This window comes from Dreissena polymorpha, chromosome 5, assembly GCF_020536995.1.
Source record: "Dreissena polymorpha isolate Duluth1 chromosome 5, UMN_Dpol_1.0, whole genome shotgun sequence".
NCBI classification, from domain to species: domain Eukaryota; kingdom Metazoa; phylum Mollusca; class Bivalvia; order Myida; family Dreissenidae; genus Dreissena; species Dreissena polymorpha.
This window is the reverse complement of record NC_068359.1, coordinates 116,270,143-116,291,586: the sequence shown is the minus strand read 5'-3', so window position 1 is coordinate 116,291,586 and position 21,444 is coordinate 116,270,143. Positions and strand designations below refer to the sequence as shown.

The following is a 21,444-nucleotide window of genomic DNA, read 5'->3' as shown; positions in this document are numbered from 1 at the left end:
AGCCAATTTGGCCGTTTCCCTTGACTGGCTGCTTAAGAGGGGTTGGACTGTATGTTTGAGTTGCCATATATTAAGAGTTTCAATAATTTTAGGAGTTTTTAAAGTTTACCTTATACTTTAGAGGCAACAATTAAATAACAAAGAAACAAATCATCTGAAATCTGCAACATCAATAACATATTGTCAACCATTCTTCAACATGCATCACTTACTGTAAAAGGTCATAAACCAGGTGGTTGGCATTTGGTCCCAGGTTGAACAACAGAAGAGGGAAAGCCAAAATGGCTGCTCTCTTTATGCATGGTTCACTTTCACACTGGAATGTAACATGAGACTGTTATTAAATTCCTGTTGGAATACAATCAACAGCAAACAACTTTTGCAAGTATAACATCTTTGGTACTAATGCACATTTGTATTTCAAGAGAAAAGTAAACCAAAAAATGACCTAAATATTTGGCTTAATATATAGGATTGTATATTTAAAACAAGATACGTGTCCATATGGCACAGATGCCCCCTCAATCCACTTTTGTCACAAGCTTTCTAACAAAACTCAGCCTTGAAATGAAGTCATGCACGTAGACGCACACACACAAAAAATCAGTTTATTATCTGAAATAATTTCTGAAAAAATCAAGAAAACTGTTATTTTAGAGAAAATTGTCCAAGGCCTGCAACTTTATAACAAGAGGGCCAAAAAAGACTCAAAGTCGCTCACCTGAGATATAAATGTTCTGAACTGACCTGTTCTTTGCAGCCCAAGATATCATTAGAACAAATATTCTGACTAACTTTTGAGTGCTAACAAGATTTTACTATAGCCATATAAGGATAATTCCCCACCCCCTGGCGGCCATGTTTTTCAACAGACCGAAACCATTTCAAACTCATAAAAGATATCATTGAAACACATGTTCTGAACAAGGTTTGTGAAGATTGGATATAACTGTGACTTTTATAGTGTTAACAAGTTTCAACTATATCCATATTAGGAATAATGCCCAGCCCCCTGGCGGAAATATTTTTCAACCAACAAGAACCCATTTCAAACTCGGCCAAGATATTGGGACAAATCTTCTAACCAAGTTTCATGAAGATTGGACAATAAACGTGGCCTATAGAGTGTTAACAAGGCTTTACTATGGCCATATAAAGCCATATTAGGTAAAATGCCCTGCCCCCTAGCTGCTATGTTTTTTAAGCAACTGGAGCTGTTTTCAAACTCATCCAGATATAATTGGGACAAATCATCTGACCACCTATCATGATGGTAAGACAATAAATGTGGTCTCTAGAGTGTTAACAGGGTTTCAATATGGCCATAAAAGGAAAAATGCCTCAACCCCTTGGTGGCCATGTTTTTCAAGCAACTGAAACCATTTTTGAACTCAATAAAAGTGGCCTATAGAGAGCTTACAAGGTTTTACTATAGCCATATATAGCCAAATAAGGAAAAATTCCCCAGCCCTGGTGGCCATGTTTTTCAACCAATCGGAGCCATTTTCAAACTCGTCAAAAATATCATTGGGACAAATCTTATGACCAAGTTGCATGAAGATCGGACAATAAATGTGGCTTCTAGTGTATTAACAAGGTTTTACTATAATCATATAATTTAACAAGAGCACCGCCTTGCGGGTGCAGACCGCTATCTATTTTTCTTTTTAAAGGTGAAGGGAACTATCTCAATACTTCAATAAAAAAAGATGGATGGGTGGGGTGGAGAGGGGTGTATAGTGTGGGGGTGTGGTCATTTATTACATTATCTTCCAAAAATAAGAAATAACAAGAGCACCGCCTTGCGGGTGCAGACCGCTCATCTATTTTCTTTTAAAAGGTGAAGGGACTCTCATTTTCAATCACAAAGGAGGCAGGAGTGGAGTGAAGAGGGGTGTATAGTGTGGGGCGTGGACATTTATTACATTATCTTCCAAAAATGCGAAAAAATGCGGGTGGGGTGGTGGGGGGGGTATATTGTGAGGGTGTGGTGGTCATTTGTGAGATGATCTTAAAAAAAATAAAATAAATAAATAAAAAAATAGGGGGGGGGGAAATTCGGGGAGGGGGGGCAGGGGGATGGGGGTATTCTTGGGTGCAATGGTTGGACGGTATTTCAAACATAAAATAATTTAAAAAAAAATTGTGTTTGGGGGGAAGGACACGGGGGATGGTTTGGGTGGAGTCTATTGTGGTATGTCAGGTAAGAGTAGTTTTGTCAAAGTATCAATCAAATCTAATCATAAATAAAGAAGTTATGGCATTTTTAGCAAAATTTAATAATTTGACCTTGAGAGTCAAGGTCATTCAAAGGTCAAGGTAAAATTCAACTTGCCAGGTACAGTAACCTCATGATAGCATGAAAGTATTTGAAGTTTGAAAGCAATAGCCTTGATACTTTAGAAGTAAAGTGGATCTAAACACAAAATGTAACCATACATTCAAAGTTACTAAGTCAAAAAAGGGCCATAATTCCGTAAAAATGACAACCAGAGTTATGCAACTTGTCCTTTTACTGTACCCTTATGATAGTTTGCGAGTGTTCCAAGTATGAAAGCAATATCTATGATAGTTTAGGGGTAAAGTGGACCAAAACACAAAACTTCACATCATTTTCAATTTTCTAAGTATAAAGGGCCCATAATTACGTCCAAATGCCAGTCAGATTTACATAACTTTGCCTGCACAGTCCCCTTATGATAGTTAATAAGTGTTGCAAGTATGAAAGCAATAGCTTTGATACTGTAGGAAAAAAGTGGACCTAAACACAAAACTTAACCAAATTTTCAATTATTTAAGTATAAAAAGGGCACATAATTCTGTCAAAATGCACGCCAGAGTTATCTTACTTTGCCTGCCCAGTCCCCTCATGACAGTTAGTAAGTGTTGCAAGTATGAAAGCAATAGCTTTGATACTTAAGGAATAAAATGGACCTAAACACAAAACTTAACCAAAATTTTCAATTTTCTAAGTATAAAAAGGGCACATAATTCTGTCAAAATGCACGCCAGAGTTATCTAACTTTGCCTGCCCAGTCCCCTCATGATAGTAAGTAAGAGTACCAAGTTTGAATGCAATAGCTTTGATGCTTTATGTGAAAAATGGACCTAAACACAAAACTTAACCAAATTTTCAATTTTCTAAGTATAAAAAGGGCACATAATTCCGTCAAGATTCTGTCTCATGCATGCCAGAGTTATCTCACTTTGCCTGCCCTGTCCCCTCATGATAGTAAGTAAGTGTACCAAGTTTGAATGCAATAGCATTGATACTTAATGAGAAAAGTGGACCTAAACACAAAACTTAACCGGATGCCGACGCCGACGCCAAGGTGATGACAATAGCTCATAATTAAAAAAAATAAATAGTTTAGCTAAAAATGCCCCACCCCTGCGGCCATGTTTTCAACCATTGGAATTTTTTTTCGAACTCTTCCAAGATACATGTGTATCATTGGGACAAATCTTTGGACCAAGTTTCATGAAGATCGGACAATTAATGTGGCTTCTAGAGTGTTTACAAGGTTTTACTATAGCCATGGGAAGAAAAATGCCACGCCCCCTGGCAGCCATGTTATTCAACCAACGGGAACCTTTTTTCAAGTGGTCCAAGATATTATTGGGACTAATCTTCTGATTAAATTTCATGATGATCTGAAATAAATGTAGCCTCTAGAGTGTTAACAAGGTTTCACTTAAGCCATGTCAAGAAAAAATGCCCCGCCCCTGGCCGCCATGTTTTTCAATCAACAGGAACTATTTTCGACCTGGCCCAAGATATTATTGGGACTAATCTTCTGACCAAGTTTCATGATGATGAGAAAATAAATGTGGACTCTAGAGTGTTAACAAGGTTTCACTACAGCCATACAAGGAAAAAATGCCCCGCCCGAAAGCGGCAATGTTTTTCAACCAACGGGAACCATTTTTTATATTGTCCAAAGTTTCAATCTTCTGACCAAATTTCCTGATGATCTGACAAATTCTCTATGGCCTCTAGAATGTTAACAAGGTTTCACTATAGCCATTTAAGGAAAAATGCCTTGCCCCAGGTGGCCATGTTAACAAGGCAAATGTTGACGACACACGATGCAGGACAGACAAAAAGTGATCACAAAAGCTCACCATGAGCACATTGTTTAGTTGAGCAAAAAAAGTCAATGGACCAAAACATACTCAAAATTGATCCTTTAGTCATTTATCCTTTATCACCCATATCACTTTATCACCCATAAAAAAGGTCAGCACTTAAAAAGATTTTGAAGAAAAAAATTCTGGAATAGTGTTATTTAAAAAATAATTCCTTAGTCCACACCTGTAACTTCTTCAAAAGTCAATAAACAGGCACTTAACTGGAACTTAATCTGTAAGTCATGTAGATAGACTCACACATCAAAAATCAGTTAATTATCCGCAAGTATTTGGGGAAAAAAGTCTGCAAAAGTAAAAGGCCTATCATGTGTGCCAAAAGCCAATGGACTGAACAAAAACAAGGGCTGTTTGTAAAACATGCATGCCCCCCATATGGGCTGTCCATTGTAGTGGCAACCATTGTGTGAGCACGATTTTTGTCACTGTGACCTTGACCTTTGACCTAGTGACCTGAAAATCAATAGGGGTCATCTGCGAGTCACGATCAATGTACATATGAAGTGTCCTGATCCTAGGCAAAAGCGTTCTTGAGTTATCATCCGAAAATCATTTTACTATTTCGGGTCACCGTGACCTTGACCTTTGACCTTGTGACCTCAAAATCAATAGGGGTCATCTGCGAGTCATGATCAATCTACCTATGAAGTTTCATGATCCTAGGCAAAAGCGTTCTTGAGTTATCATCCGAAAACCATTTTACTATTTCAGGTCACCGTGACCTTGACCTTTGACCTAGTGACCTCAAAAACAATAGGGGTCATCTGCAAGTCATGATCAATCTACCTATGAAGTTTCATGATCCTAGGCGTATGCGTTCTTGAGTTACCATCCGGACACCATTTTACTATTTCGGGTCACCGTGACCTTGACCTTTGACCTAGTGACTTCAAAATTGATAGGGGTCATCTGCGAGTCATGATCAATCTACCCATGAAGTTTCATGATCCTAGGCGTATGCGTTCTTGAGTTATCATCCGGAAACCATTTTACTATTTCGGGTCACCGTGACCTTGACCTTTGACCTAGTGACCTCAAAATTGATAGGGGTCATCTGCGAGTCATGATCAATCTACCCATGAAGTTTCATGATCCTAGGCGTATGCGTTCTTGAGTTATCATCCGGAAACCATTATACTATTTCGGGTCACCGTGACCTTGACCTTTGACCTAGTGACCTCAAAATTGATAGGGGTCATCTGCGAGTCATGATCAATCTACCCATGAAGTTTCATGATCCTAGGCGTATGCGTTCTTGAGTTATCATCCGGAAACCATTTTACTATTTCGGGTCCATGGTTCAAACAGAAATCTCAAACCTAAATTCAAGCACTTTTCAAGGACTTTTCAAGGCCAAATTTTCATTTTCAAGGCCGAGAACTGTACGTTAGTTTCCTTTAAAAACTGCATTTTCAAACCAGATTAACATAGTAAATATCGTTTTTTATTTGCTCAAACACATTACACTTATTCCACAATAACTCATACATGTTATCCATCCTTAACTCAATGAGTCTCACATATGTACAGTACAGCCAACGCGGCACAAACATAATCCGCGGCTACGCCACGGCCAGATTATTAGTATGCGGCCGCCGAATCGTGTGTTCACGCGGCGTATCGCCGTGGCAATCAGCATCGATCCGCGCAACGACGCAGAGTCTGTATTAACCTCGCGTAATTTAGCGGAGTAAATCCGCCGCATACGTACGCGTCAGAGCGAGTGAAAAGATATCCACCTACATGTACATACATGTATGTGAATCGTAGAATTAATTACGCGCAACTGTTAATGTTTCGTTCGATTATCATTATTAAATTTGTAATCCGAAACACACTTCAGAATTTTAATGCTAACGCGACCTTTGGCAAATTCTAGCGTCAAATAAACAGTGCTAAAATATCCTTTGTTTCATAAAAAGCGCGCGAAAATTATGCAGACATGTAGAACGTTGTTTGGAAAGTTTGGGTGTATTTTGTGTTGTATAAATACATGAACATCACGTCAAGCGTAAATCGCGTGTTCAGTTGAAAAAAAAGCCCCGATTAGACGTTATTTCATCATCTCTATGAATAGTAACACATGCCAAAATGTATTTGATACTTAAGGAAATATCGAGAATGTTTGTGTATCGTAAATATTTACCAGCATTTGCTTTTAAACTGGAATATACAGAATTATCGGGTAATTAGTAGCGATATTAACTGTATAATATGAACAAAATCAAACGTGTTTACATACACATATTCAAACAATAGTTATAATAAGCTGATAATTAACAAAACAACAAATACGTCGTCACCGTCTTGATTATTGATGTGGCTTCAAACTGCTAATTTTCTCAGCTTAAATATAATAGCAAAATCAACATGCAATTAATTTATAAATCCACCATATGCTGGAGCCTTGACCACTTGTATGTGCAAAAACATAATTATGTGACATTGTTTATGTGTGAAATACATACACTACGGGCGGGAAACAAACTTAATTGGCCAGACACATTAACTATGTTTACATGTATATGCTAATACAATCCGCGCACAATACATTTATTATAATTTTAATTATTATTCTAATTGTTCTTTCAAAATTTGTTAACTACATGTAACTAAAAAATTTAAAAAGATTTTTTATTTCATGATGCGCATCGACTCGGCATCATGTCGCGGATCGCGGCATGCCTCGGCGGACAGATGCGAAGTTTCGCGGCGAAATGCGACTTGCCGCCGCCTACTGACGCGGCATCCACTTGTTTCCCTTGCCGCCGCGGATCGCGAAATACGTTTGTTCCGCATTGGCTGTACTGTATTTACTTTTAAAAGTTATTACAAACAAACACATTGTCTCTTTCTATGCTCACATCAAACAGACTAGTTCATTACATTTGAACAGCAGTCAGTTACTATAACATTTTGTCTTTAACAGAATTGATTTCCTTTTCCAGTTCTTCCAGCTCTCTCCTCTTATTCAGTTAACCACCCTGGTTTGAAACGACACTTCCCCATCCCTGCGTTTTCACTAGCAAAAATTGATCACAATGGAGAATCTCTGACGTAGTACACATAATCTGTGACATGTACACAACGTTTCGTACTAAATAGTGTACGAAACTTATATTTCGTATTCAACTTTTTTTGCGCAAAGGAATTTATGATAAATTTTCATAATATTTCCCTTAAGAACGATTTAAGTAAAATAATTAAAGCCATGATAAAAGTAATTTGAGCATAAATAAACATTTTCAAGGCTTTTTTACATGAAATAAGCACTTTTCAAGCACTTTTTCAAGGCCAACCTTTGTTCAAGGGCTTTTCAAGCCTTGGACTCGTTTTCAAGCACTTTTCAAGCCCTGTGCGAACCCTGGGGTCACCGTGACCTTGACCTTTGACCTAGTGACCTCAAAATTGATAGGGGTCATCTGCGAGTCATGATCAATCTACCCATGAAGTTTCATGATCCTAAGCGTATGCGTTCTTGAGTTATCATCCGAAAACCACTTTACTATTTCGGGTCACCGTGACCTTGACCTTTGACCTAGTGACCTCAAAATCAATAGGAGTCATCTGCGAGTCATGATCAATCTACCTATGAAGTTTTATGATCCTAGGCGTATGCGTTCTTGAGTTATCATACGACAACCACCTGGTGGACGGACCGACCGACCGACCGACCGACCGACATGAGCAAAGCAATATACCCCCTCTTCTTCGAAGGGGGGCATAATAATACATTATCTACAAGTCATTGAGGTAGACAAACACACCTAAAATCAGGTTAATATCTCAAAACATTTAGGAAAAAAACTCCGAAAACACAATGCCAGATGGACAGACAGACAGACAGACAGACTGAAGGAGGCGCAGATGGACTGACAGTCAGACAAGTATATGCCAACCTTCTGGTGGCATACATATATTTTAAAGGAAAGTTACATTTAACTTGGCATATATTTGGCAATATGTTGTGCAAAGCCCCAGTGAACTATTATTTTTTTTAAAGAATAATCATATCATCATAATTATTGTGATTCTCAAATTTCAATCTCAATAAATAAGGTAAAACCTGGATTATTGTACACTTTTAAGGCTAACCAAGAGTATTTACATTTTATTAACTGACAAAATTCTGTTATATCGTACTAACTTTATTGATGTTATTTTGTTATTTATTTTAACTAATAAAAATACAAATACTCTTAAAATTTGCATTAAGCACAAAAACCATGGCTGAACAAACCAACTATACAAGTACTATCCTGTGCACCAGTCACATGATTGCTACAATGTTTGACCATGTGACATGGTACTGTTACAACCCCTGACTGTGCAGTGAAGGCAGTGAGAACTCACCATGGCCTGCCTGAAGACATGCACTCTCCACTTGTGTACAACCTCCTTGGGCAGCAGGGCCAGCACAAGTAAACACTCACTGCTGCTCTCCACACCTGAAACAAGGGACACACCACAAACATAACCTCATGCTCTGTCTCCATCTGAAATAAGGGACACACCACCAACAAACCTAATACTCCCTCTCCATCTAAAACAAGGGACACACCACCAACATACCCTCATGCTCCCTCTCCATCTGAAACAAGGGACACACCAGCAACATACCCTCAAGCTCTCTCTACATCTGAAACAAGAAACACATCACCAACATACCCTCATGCTCTCACTCCATCTGAAGCAAGGAACACACCACAAACATATCCTCATGCTCTCTCTACATCTGAAACAAGGAACACACCACCAATATACCCTCATGCTCTCTCTACATCTGAAACAAGGAACACACCACCAACATACCCTCATGCTCTCTCTCCATCTGAAACAAGGGACACACAACCAACATACCCTCATGCTCTCTCCACACCTGAAACAAAGGACACACCACCAGCATACCCTCATGCTCCCTCTCCATCTGAAACAAGGAACACACCACCAACATACCCTCATGCTCTCTCTCCATCTAAAACAAGGGACACACCACCAACATACCCTCATGCTCCCTCTCCATCTGAAACAAAGGACACACCACCAACATATCCTCATGCTCCCTCTCCATCTGAAACAAAGGACACACCACCAACATACCCTCATGCTCCCTCTCTATCTGAAACAAAGAACGCCGCACCAACATACCCTCATGCTCCCTCTCCATCTGAAACAGGGAACACACCACCAACATACCCTCATGCTCTCTCTCCATCTGAAACAAGGGACACACCACCAACAAACCCTCATGATCTCTACCTCTATCTGAAACAAGGGACACACCACCAACATACCCTCATGCTCCCTCTACATCTGAAACAAAGGACACACCACCAACATACTCTCATGCTCCCTCTCCACATGAAACAAGGGACACACCACCAACATACCCTCATGCTCTCTCTCCATCTGAAACAAGGTCCACACCACCAACATACCCTCATGCTCCCTCTACATCAGAAACAAAGGACACACCACCAACATACTCTCATGCTCCCTCTCCATCTGAAACAAGGGACACACCACCAACATACCCTCATGCTCTCTCTCTATCTGAAACAAGGTACACACCACCAACATACCCTCATGCTCCCTCTCCATCTGAAACAAGGGACACACAACAAACATACCCTCATCAGGGTTGTCATTATTAACCGATTGCCGATCAAATTCAGCGGTAAAAATCGCCAGAAAATTGGTTGTTTTTCCCGAATCTTAAAAATTGCGATCGGAAGTTTTGATCATGCAAACCGACAATAATTGACGAGGAGTAACCGTACTATAGTAGAGCGACGCCCGGTCATTCAGTCAGTCCATTAACTCCGCCTAAGAGCTACTGTTTTCAATGAATTTCTGAGCGAGTGGCCAATATTGATTTTTCCAGCTGTCAATCAAATTCTTCTTGGGAAGCACATCAACCAATCAGCGCTCAGGCAGCCGAACACACGCCGACCCCATGTGAAATTGTATCAAATAGCTGTACACAGATTATTACTGACCGTATCTCAACGAATGTTGCACTGTAGAGCGTAATTAACTAGTTTTTTTAGTTAGAGAAAAGGTTTCCACATATTAAAAAATGCTCTTCAATTTTCTACCAAAATAAAAGATATTAGCGACCTCTGCGCTACGAAGTTGTTATTCAGCATCTAAATATTAAAGTCCACGCTTTCCCCGAGGAAGAATGACAAGATGTTATACATAAAGTCTAACTTTGGCATGATTTTCATCTGTACATGAAAAAAACGTGAGATGACACACATGAAACAAGGGACACACCACCAACATACCCTCATGCTCTCTCTCCATCTGAAACAAGGGACACATCACCAACATACCCTCATGCTCCCTCTCCATCTGAAACAAAGGACAAACCACCAACATAACCTCATGCTCTCTCTCCATCTGAAACAAGGGACACACCACCAACATAACCTCATGCTCTCTCTCCATCTGAAACAAGGGACACACCACCAACATACCCTCATGCTCTCTCTCCATCTGAAACAAGGGACACATAACCAACATACCCTCATGCTCTCTCTCCATCTGAAACAAGGGACACACCACCAACATAACCTCATGCTCTCTCTCCATCTGAAACAAGGGACACACCACCAACATACTCTCATGTTCTCTCTCTATCTGAAACAAGGGACACACCACCAACATACCCTCATGCTCTCTCTCCATCTGAAAAAAGGGACACACCACCAACATACCCTCATGCTCTCTCTCCATCTGAAACAAGGAACACACCACCAACATACCCTCATGCTCCCTCTACATCTGAAACAAGTGACACACCACCAACTTACCCTCATGCTCTCTATCTATCTGAAACAAAGGACACACCACCAACATACCCTCATGCTCTCTCTCTCCATCTGAAAAAAAGGACAGACCACCAACATACTCTCATGATCTCTCTACATCTCAAACAAGGAACACACAACCAACATACCCTCATGCTCTCTCTCCATCAGAAACAAGGGACACACCACCAACATACCCTCATGCTCTCAATCCATCTGAAACAAGGGACACACCACCAACATAACCTCATGCTCTCTCTACATCTGAAACAAGGGACACACCACCAACATACCCTCATGCTCTCTCTCCATCTGAAACAAGGAACACACCACCAACATACCCTCATGCTCTCTCGCCATCTGAAACAAGGGACACACCACCAACATACCCTCATGCTCGCTCTGCATCTCAAACAAGGAACACACAACCAACATACCCTCATGCTCCCTCTCAATCTGAAACAAGGAACACACCAACAACATCCCTCATACTCCCTCTCCATCTGAAACAAGGGACACACCACCAACATACCCTCATTATCTCTTCATCTGAAACAAGAGACACACCACCAACATACTATCATGCTGTCTCTCCATCTGAAACAAGAGACACACCACCAACATAACCTCATGCTACCTCTCCACCTGAAACAAGGAACACACCACCAACATAACCTCATGCTCTCTCTACATCTCAAACAAGGGACACACCACCAACATACCCTCAAGCTCCCTCTCCACCTGAAACAAGGAACACACCACCAACATACCCTCATGCTCTCTCCACACCTGAAACAAGGGACACACCTCCAACATACCCTCATGATCTCTCTCCATCTGAAACAAGGGACACACCACCAACATACCATCATGCTCCCTCTCCACCTGAAACAAGGAACACACCACCAAAATACCCTCATGCTCTCTCCACACCTGAAACAAGGGACACACCACAAACATACCCTCATGCTCTCTCTCCATCTGAAACAAGGGAAACACCACCAACATACCCCCATGCTCTCTCCACACCTGAAACAAGGGACACACCACCAACATACCCTCATGATCGCTCTCCATCTGAAACAAGGGAAACACCACCAACATAACCTCATGCCCCCTTTCCACCTGAAACAAGGGACACACCACCAATATTACTCTTGTAGCATAAAAAAGGGTTGTATTTTGTCAGGTAATGAAATATACAAACATATAAGTGAGATGGAACCCTTCAACCTTATCTGTGATTTTTTGTTTAAAGTTAGCAAACAACACAAAAGCTGAATTTCATACATGTTATATCATCACAGGAAAGGGAAACTATTCCTAGAATTCATTCTTGGAAAAAAAGATATTTGTCCCTAATTTAGTGCATGATAACATGGAGTAAAAATATTATCAGAAATACCAAAATTGCTCAGCATTGTCAAAAGTAAATACAATTCCTTTGCATATTAAGTCGGCATTACATCAATTTACCTAATTTTGGAACAACTATGCAAGATATCTTGACTATGTCACGTGTGTTTGTTGGCTTCAAATCTATCCATGATGGATCATTCTGCAATGTCAAACATACAGGTTTCATTTATAAAAAACACAAATATTCATATTCAGAACATAATAGACATGAACATAATTAGGTAGTTAACCTCTGGATTAGCATTTCACATACTGCCTGTTCTTTGTGGCCGCTGACTTTTAATGTTTCTTAATAGGCATTGTTTGAAATTTGTAATACAATGTACATAAGGCACAGGTAGAGAATACCAAGTTAGTGCCAAATATATTATACTAAGAAGTTAATATTTTGAGTCTAAGAACATCAGAAAAGCCAGCCATATGATGTTAGGGCAGAGCAAAATGAATTTAAACCACAGGTGGTTAGCGCTTGGCTATGCTATTAATTACAAAAAAAATCATTTTAATCAAATTATAACGAAAAATCAACTCTGAAAAACAATATCACTATTAAATATACATACAGTCCAACCTGCCCGAACAACCGCCTGTAAATAACGACCACCTGTCAATAACGACCACATCGATTCCCCCCCCCCTTCCGAACGATTTCACTATATATTGTACCTGTGAATAACGCCCGCCTGCCAACAACGACCAGCGACCGCCATTTTACATTCCCGAAGTCGAATTTGATAGCTAACAACCACCAATTCAACGACCAGCGACCACCATTTTGCATTCCCAAAAGTCGATTGACTAACAAAATCTTTTTTATTATCATAATATAACGTTTCATAACGAATAATTTGGATTTGACAAAACAGCATACATTAACTCATTGATACAATGAGAATATATATTTTTGTAGCATTTTCTATTGAACATTGTACGTCGTCATCGGTTTGCAAAATAAAAAATCTTGTAATCCTTGAAAGAGGCTAAAAACGACCACTTCAGTCATAACAATGTACGATTTCACAACTGTCAATAAAACAATGGCCTCCATGATGCTGTGATAGTCATGTGATAAACATCTTAACAGTGCACTGGTCAGTAGATAGATATGGTACCTGTTAAAAGCCTACTAGCATATTTTGCAAAGTTTCAATAGACCCTGCGAATCAAGACCACCTGTGACCAAAGACCACAATGACCAAATCCCTTGAGTGTTCGTTATTGGCAGGTTTCACTGTATAACAAGGTATTCAACTCAAAATGACCAGAAAACAGGGCACATCGCTTTAAACAAGAGGGCCAAGATGGCCCTAGTTCGCTCACCTGAGAGGAGTCGGTTTATTCAATCTTAACCAAATGTCAAACTTTACCTAGATATTGTTCAGACAAACATCCTGGTCAAGTTTCATCATTATTGAACCAAAACACTGGTGTATGGAGTGTTTTTGTAAGATTTGACCTGGTTACCTATATTTTGAGTTGACCCCCCTAAAAATTTGCATACAAAAATAAATATTATTACCAAGATTCATAAAATCTGAAACAAAATTGTGACCTCTAGAGTGTTTTACAAGAATTTTGTATAATATAATGAAAATTTGAACAATCTAAGGGCAATAATTATGGCATTAATTAAATGATTTTGCTCATTATCAAACTTGACGGAGATCTTTCAGCAACTTTGATAAAGAATGCTTGAGAAATGTGAATGCTAGAGTGTTTACGGACGGCGGACAAAGACCAATTCTAAAACCTCACCTGAGCAATCAGGTGAGCTAAAAAGTGTGTTTCACCGATCTGAGCCATTTTCCAACTTGTCCAAGAAATCAATAAAACCAATATATTGACTAAGTTTCACGATGATTAGGCAAAAAATGTGACTTCTTAAGTGTTCGATCACAAGGTTTCTCTCTAGTCACATAAGGAAAACTACCCCATCCCCCTGGCGGCCATGTTTTTTTACCGATCGGGACCATTTGCAAACTCATCTGAGATATATATAAAACCAATCTTTTCACCATTTTCGAATTCGTCCGAGATATCAATAAAACCAATGTTTTGACCAACTTTCATGATGATTGGGCAAAATTTGTGACTTCTAGAGTGTTTACAAGGTTTCTCTATAGCCAAATAAGGAAAACTGCCCCGCCCACTGGCGACCATGTTTTTCAACGAATCGGAACCACTTTTGAACTCAACCAACATATCATTAAGGCAAACATTTTGACACAGTTACATGAAGATTGGGCATGAAATGTGACTTCTACAGTGTTCACAAGATTTTCATTTTTTTTGACCTAGTTTTTGACCCAGCATGACCCAGTTTCGAACTCGATCGCGATATCATTGGGACAAATCTTCTGACCAAGTTTCATGAAGATCGGACAATAAATGTGGCCTCTAGAGTGTTTACGAACCAATGTGGACAGACGGACATTAGGACGGACAAAGACCGGTCACAAAAGCTCACCTGAGCAATCAGGTGAGCTAAAAACCATAACTTAATCAAGTGCGCAGCGATTTAAAGACACACTTTCGCATTGGACCAATGCAATCACTCATGTTTTTAAAATGTAGGCCAGTTGAAATGTATGTATACAAAGGTTTTAAAAGGCGCTGGACAGTTAATTGTGATTCATAATGTAACTGCCAGAACGGTAAGAATGTTTTTTCATTCATCTTATTTAATTATGGTACCTAGGTCTGTGAACTTTGCAGGTAAAATGCCCTTTACTCCTTTAAGATTTCAGTCTTGGATCGGGTCTGATTTATGACGAGTAGGTTACACGAGGTGTGTATCTTGTTATTTCTTAAAATTTGACCCATAATTTGTAACAAAAGATTGCAAAGCAATATGGTCCCCTACCAGTGAAACTCCACCATTGTCAGTAAAAATATATAATTTTTTTTATTTGTTGCCATTGACGTAGGCACAAAATGAAATGACGTGCATAATCTCCATATTGCCATCTATCCATGTTTCAAGTTTCATGAAAAAATATTAAGAACTTTTAAGTTATCGCAGGATCCAGAAAAGTGTGACGGATTGACTGACAGACAGACTGACAGACAGACAGACGGAGTGCAAATCATAAGTCCCCTCCGATTTCACCGGTAGGGGACAAAAATATTACAAGATATGTGCATTTCCAGAAAGGAAATTCATTTCTGCATTGAGTAAGACCGAGTTCATGGAAGTCGCTGCACAATTGATTAAGTTATGGCTGTTCAAATCGATGCACCCTGTTTTCGGGTATTTTGAATTAAATAACTTGTTACTAACCACCTGTGATTTAAACCATCATTTCTATCATTCCTTCTTTTGAAAAAAACACACACTTATATAAACAATCTGAATAGCACAAAATTAATGATAATAACCAACAAAAACACAAAATCATTATATTAAAGTGTGTTGACTGCTTTAGCAAGGTAGAAATACAGCAACAAGTTAATCTCATGAGGTGTTATTTCCTCAATTTAATTGTAAAGTTGGGATAAATGTGGTTTTCCATTTGTGCGTCAAGAAAAGACAGTAGGAAATAGCAATAGTGATACATGGACTATCTCCGGAATCCTCTGTAAGATAGGCCTCATGTCTAATAATCGCCATCTTGGATTGTATTATTTTTCACCACACAAAAGGTCATCAGTCTTTTGTTATGAGGCTGTATATGACGCCAGTTGAACTAACACAAAACTTTTTACAGACATTTTGATATAAAGAGCACGGTCTAGGTTTATTTGTTGTTCATTTTAACCTATTATCCAAATGATTTACATTTCAAAGTTATTTAATCACGTTATTGTCCACTTTAGAAAATGAATTTACAGTGTTTACAAAACTTACCAAACCAAAAGTGACGCTGGATTCATAACGTTTTGCGATATAAAACTAAATATTTGTTCAGTTTGAGGAAAAGATTCTAACAAAGACGATGGAAAATGTATGCAATACAGACTATCATTGCCGATTGTAGTTCTGCCTAAACGTACCTATGATGGCAGGTCATGTATAAACAAGAGATGTGTTTGTCAGAAACACAATGCCTCCTATTGCGCCGCATTGAAATAAAATTTCAATTTATCATTTGGCAGGTTTAGAAATTATCTCCGTTTTAATGCTTATTACTTCCCTTGGATTGTATTTTTTGACCTTTGACCTTAAAGGATGACCTTGACCTTTCACCACTCAAAATGTGTAGCTCCATGAGATACCCATGCATGCCAAATATCAAGTTGCTATCATCAATATTGCAAAAGTTATGACCAAGGTTAAAGTTGTGTGACACATACAATGACAGACAGATGGACGGACGGACGGACAGACAGACAGACAGGCCAAAAACAATATATCCCGATCATTCGATCCGAGGGCATAAAAATCAAATGTAACATTCAGTTAAGCTGTTTTTACCTAGGAAACAGGCTTGAGTGTTTAAGCCACAGACTTTAATGCAATATATCTAAAATAAATTGGTTTAAATAAATAATTATTTGTTAAAATGAACATTCTGCATTAATTATATTATTTATTTAACCTTTATACAAGTATCTATCCAATCTTGGTGGTAAGTAAACTATGTTAAAAGTACCATAACTTAACTATGAAACACAAGTATTTTTGCATATTGCAATTTTCCACAGAAATGTTGCTGATGATAATTCTACACAATGATGAAAGATAAGAATTTAGATATTTCTAAATTCATATTCACTTACAATTCCACTACCAGTTCAATTGCTTCGATCAATTTTGAAAATAACACCATCCAAGTGTATAACCATACCAAATATAATACATTTCAAAACTTCGTGAAAAAAATTGTCTTCCATGTTGTTTTTTTCTAGCTATCAATTTAAACATTTTCTCTGAAATGTGTAAATTAAAATTTTTGATGCTCAGCCATATTGTAGTAGTTCAAAATGGCGACCATTAAACAAGAGACTGATTTAAGAAATAAATAGTCTGCTGATCCATAGTGTAGGAAACAGGTTACCAGCAGCCATGGCAATGATGCAATCCAGCCCAGGCTTTGGTATAGGTCATTTTCCAAGTCAGCACTGTCTGAAACAGCAAGTTACTTTATTGCTATAAAAACTAACACCTATATTTGTATATTATATTAATCCTTATCTTTGTCCCTTAATTTGGTAAAAAATCAAAACAATAGTTGAACATCTTAAAGTTGTGACCATTATCTCAACCTTTCTTAAAAGAAAATGGCATATTTCCAATTGTTTTCATCAGACCATTGTGCAGCAAGACATCAACAAATAACTTTTCAAATTCTTCATTACCGCCAATCCATTACTCAGAGTTGTATGGAGGAGGAGACAGTGTACCTTGTACTGCTAGCAGGGCACCCACTGTCTTCAGGACGCTCAGGTACACCATGTTCATCTCATCTGCTGTACTTGACTCTGTCAGGTGCTAATCAACATAACATGGACTCATTGTACACAGTAATATTGTATTAGTTTTCAAGAGTTCCATCTTAAAGTAACCAGTAAAATGCAACTAATCACTGCATTCATCAATTAGAATACTGTTGTTTATGGTACTGTTGATCAGTATCACATCATACTTATAACATATTTCATGAATTATATTTTGCTAACTATGGAAAAAAGACTGAAATAACAAGACTACTGCCAAGCAATATAAGTCCCCTACCGGCTCCATCATTGTCAGAAATATATTTTAAAAAATTATTTGTTGCCATAGCAATCAGAATTTTTGACGTAGGAACAAAATGAAATGACGTGCATGATGTCCTTATTGCCATCTATCCATGTTTCAAGTTTCATGAAAAAATAATAAGAACTTTTAAAGTTATACCAGGATCCAGAAAAGTGTGACAGGCAGACTGACAGACACACAGAGCGCAAACCATAAGTCTCCTCCGTTGAAACCGGTAGGGGACTAATAAAAGTAACCAAAAAAGTCACATAAAAAAAGAAAAACCTCCAGAGATATTATTTGCATTTCTCAATTGGCATAATTTATCAAAGTATTCTATATCTGACACAGATTAAAAGTACTTCCAGTGTTAGCTAAATAGCATGGAAATCAGCATTTTTGTGTCAAACACTTTTCAGCAACTGCTTGTGGGATTTTTATAAACAATGTTAACCATTCTAGTAACTCTAACACAGTGAACAGACAGATATATCTGCTGCAGCCAATGCCATTGCTACAAGTTGACAGTAGACTAGTAGTGTAGCACACCTACCTGCAAAGCTCTGAACAGAAAGCCAAAGATCTGCTGGAGATTTTCATTACTTAACCAGCTGGACAGCTTCCCAAGCTCTTTAAAAAACCTGTATTTAACATAAGACATGGAGCCAAATCTTGTTAAACACTGAATAGCAAATTTGAATAATGATATAAGTTACACTATATATGATTCCTTTAATCCAGTTATCATATTGTTTCTGTTGTACCAGTATCTATTAATCTTGTATAGCTTCATTATTGCAAGAACATAAAGATAATCCATGCTTTTATTTTTAAGCTTCATTTAACACTTAATTATTATTTGATTTTTTATTTATTGTTTTTATTTATTATTATTTATTTCAGTCTAGGATAAAAGAACATGAATGATAAACACATATATGTGCTTTTATTAAATCTTGTTTTTAATATCAAATAAATGCTCAAAATACGCAATGATATCTGAACATTCACAAGGAAAAATGAGACTTTTTTCAGGCAGCATTGGAAGAAAGACTTTTTCATGAGAACTGTGTCGTACTCCAGAAGCTGCCTGAAGCCAATCTTGTGTTCGCTTGTAAATGGTCGGATATCTTCACAGCAAATTCACATGGAATTTATTTAAAAAAAAAAATAGAAAACAAGTATTTTGTATCTCGTTAAATCTATAATACCAGACCACATCTAGCGTTGAAATTTTGGCTATTGCTACAAGGAACACCGATTTCTTTATTTTTTTAAATATTGTGTGAAATATTTGTTGATTGTGAGTGTTTATGGGCTTTAAAGCATTAGTAAACATTGAAACTAACTTATTCAGAAACCAAATGAAAACACTTATGGCTTTAATTCATATGCATTTCATATTTATAATTTTGATGCAGTGGGACAAGATTAAAGGCCAAAACAGCTCCATCTACATTATACTACTGAAACCAGACTTCACTGCATGTGCAAGGTACCGAGCGTTGGATTTTGGCACCAGCTGGACACAGGAAGTGATGAGCTCCATGATGATCTGAACACCCTCAGCCTTCCGGCTCACAGAACCCTGTCAAGGCCAAACCGATTAAATTAAAAGCAAAATTCATCAATTAATCCCATGCAAACCTAGGTGTATCTTAAGTGCAAGTCAAAATGAGGATGAACTTGAAAGGACAAATACAAGATGGCAAATCCTTTCAGGCATTCACACTTACACACACAAAAGACTTATCATAAATGGCAAATCCTTTCGAGAGGCGGAAGACTACAACGGACGAGGCATGGTATGGTATTACGCAAGGGGGGGGGGGGGGGGGGTTAGAGGGTTAGGGTTAGTGTTAGGGGTCGGGTTAGGGTTTGGGTTAGCCTAAACCTAACCCTAACCCTAACCCGACCCCTAACCCTTACCCTAACCCTTTTTTGGGGTTATCAACCCTGACCATGCCTCGCCTATTGTAGTTTTCCGCCTCCCAATCCTTTCAAGTATAAACAACCTTACACACATACAAAAGACGCAACCCTAGATGTCACATCCATAAAATCATACAAAAACACACACACAGATATTCCAGATGGCACAAAAAACATACACAACCATGGCAAGGCATGAAATACACATTTTGATAAAGCTGAGGCATAAACCAAACAAATCCATCAGAAATAAGACCAATTATCCAGGTAATTGAACATAAGGGGAGTGGCCAACAGGCACACTTAAACAAACATACCTGGAGTGGCCAACATGATCACTACACCATAAACATACCTGGAGTGACCAACATTATCAGTACACCATACACATATCTGGAGTGACCAACATGATCACTTCACCATTCACATACCTTGAGGGAAAAACATGATCACTTCACAATACACATACCAGGGGTGTTCAAATTGATCAATACACCATACTCATACCTGGAGGAACCAACATGATTACTATACCATACATATACATTGAGTGACAAACTAGATCACTACACCATACACATATCTGGAGTGGCCAACAAGATCCCTACACAAAACACATACCAGGGAAAAGGATCACAACACCATACTTATACCTGGAGGAACCAACATGATAACTATACCATACATATACATTGAGTGACAAACATGATCACCACAACACACACATACTTGAAGTGACCATCATTATAACTACACCATACATATACCAGGAGTGGCCAACATGATCACTACACCATACACATACCTGGAGTGACAAACATGATAACTAAACCATACACATATCTGCAGTGCCTGACATGATAACTACACCATACACATATATGGAGTGACCAACATGATCACTAAAACATACACATACCTGGATGGACCAACATGATCACTAAACCATACACATACCTTGAGGGGCCAACATGTTCTATACACAAAACACATACCCAGAGTGACTAAAATGATCAATAAACCATACACTTACCTCCTGTATGTTCACTACACAATACATATACCTGGAGTGGCCACATACCCAGAGAGATCAACCTGATAAGTGCACCATACAAATACCAGGATAGACCAACATGATTACAACACCGACCAACATGATTACTACACCATACACATACCTGGAGAGACAAACATGCTCACTATACCATATACCTGGAGTACCCAACATTATCACTGTGCACAATACTCATACCTGGACTAGCAAACATGATCACTATACTATACACATACCTGGAGTGACCAAAATGATCACTACACCATACACATACCTGAAGTGGCCAACATGATCACTACACCATACATATACCTAGAGGGGCAAACACGTCCACTACACCATACACATACCTGAAGTGGTCAACATGATCACTACACCATACATATTCATAGTGA

General features: G+C 38.5%; 1 protein-coding gene across 3 annotated transcripts in view; it reads right to left on the bottom strand.

Moving 5' to 3' along the window:
• Positions 1-21,444, bottom strand: part of LOC127832548 (serine/threonine-protein kinase ATR-like) — a 272,751-nt gene that overhangs the window by 181,402 nt on the left and 69,905 nt on the right. For all 3 annotated transcript variants that reach the window (XM_052358060.1, XM_052358059.1, XM_052358062.1), the window contains exons 13-19: positions 19,563-19,651; positions 18,617-18,704; positions 17,727-17,814; positions 17,381-17,448; positions 12,441-12,522; positions 8,503-8,597; positions 213-316 (exon numbers count right to left, since the gene is read on the bottom strand). In XM_052358060.1, coding sequence (XP_052214020.1) covers positions 213-316; positions 8,503-8,597; positions 12,441-12,522; positions 17,381-17,448; positions 17,727-17,814; positions 18,617-18,704; positions 19,563-19,651 — 614 coding nt within the window. The remainder of the gene's footprint in view (positions 1-212; positions 317-8,502; positions 8,598-12,440; positions 12,523-17,380; positions 17,449-17,726; positions 17,815-18,616; positions 18,705-19,562; positions 19,652-21,444) is intronic.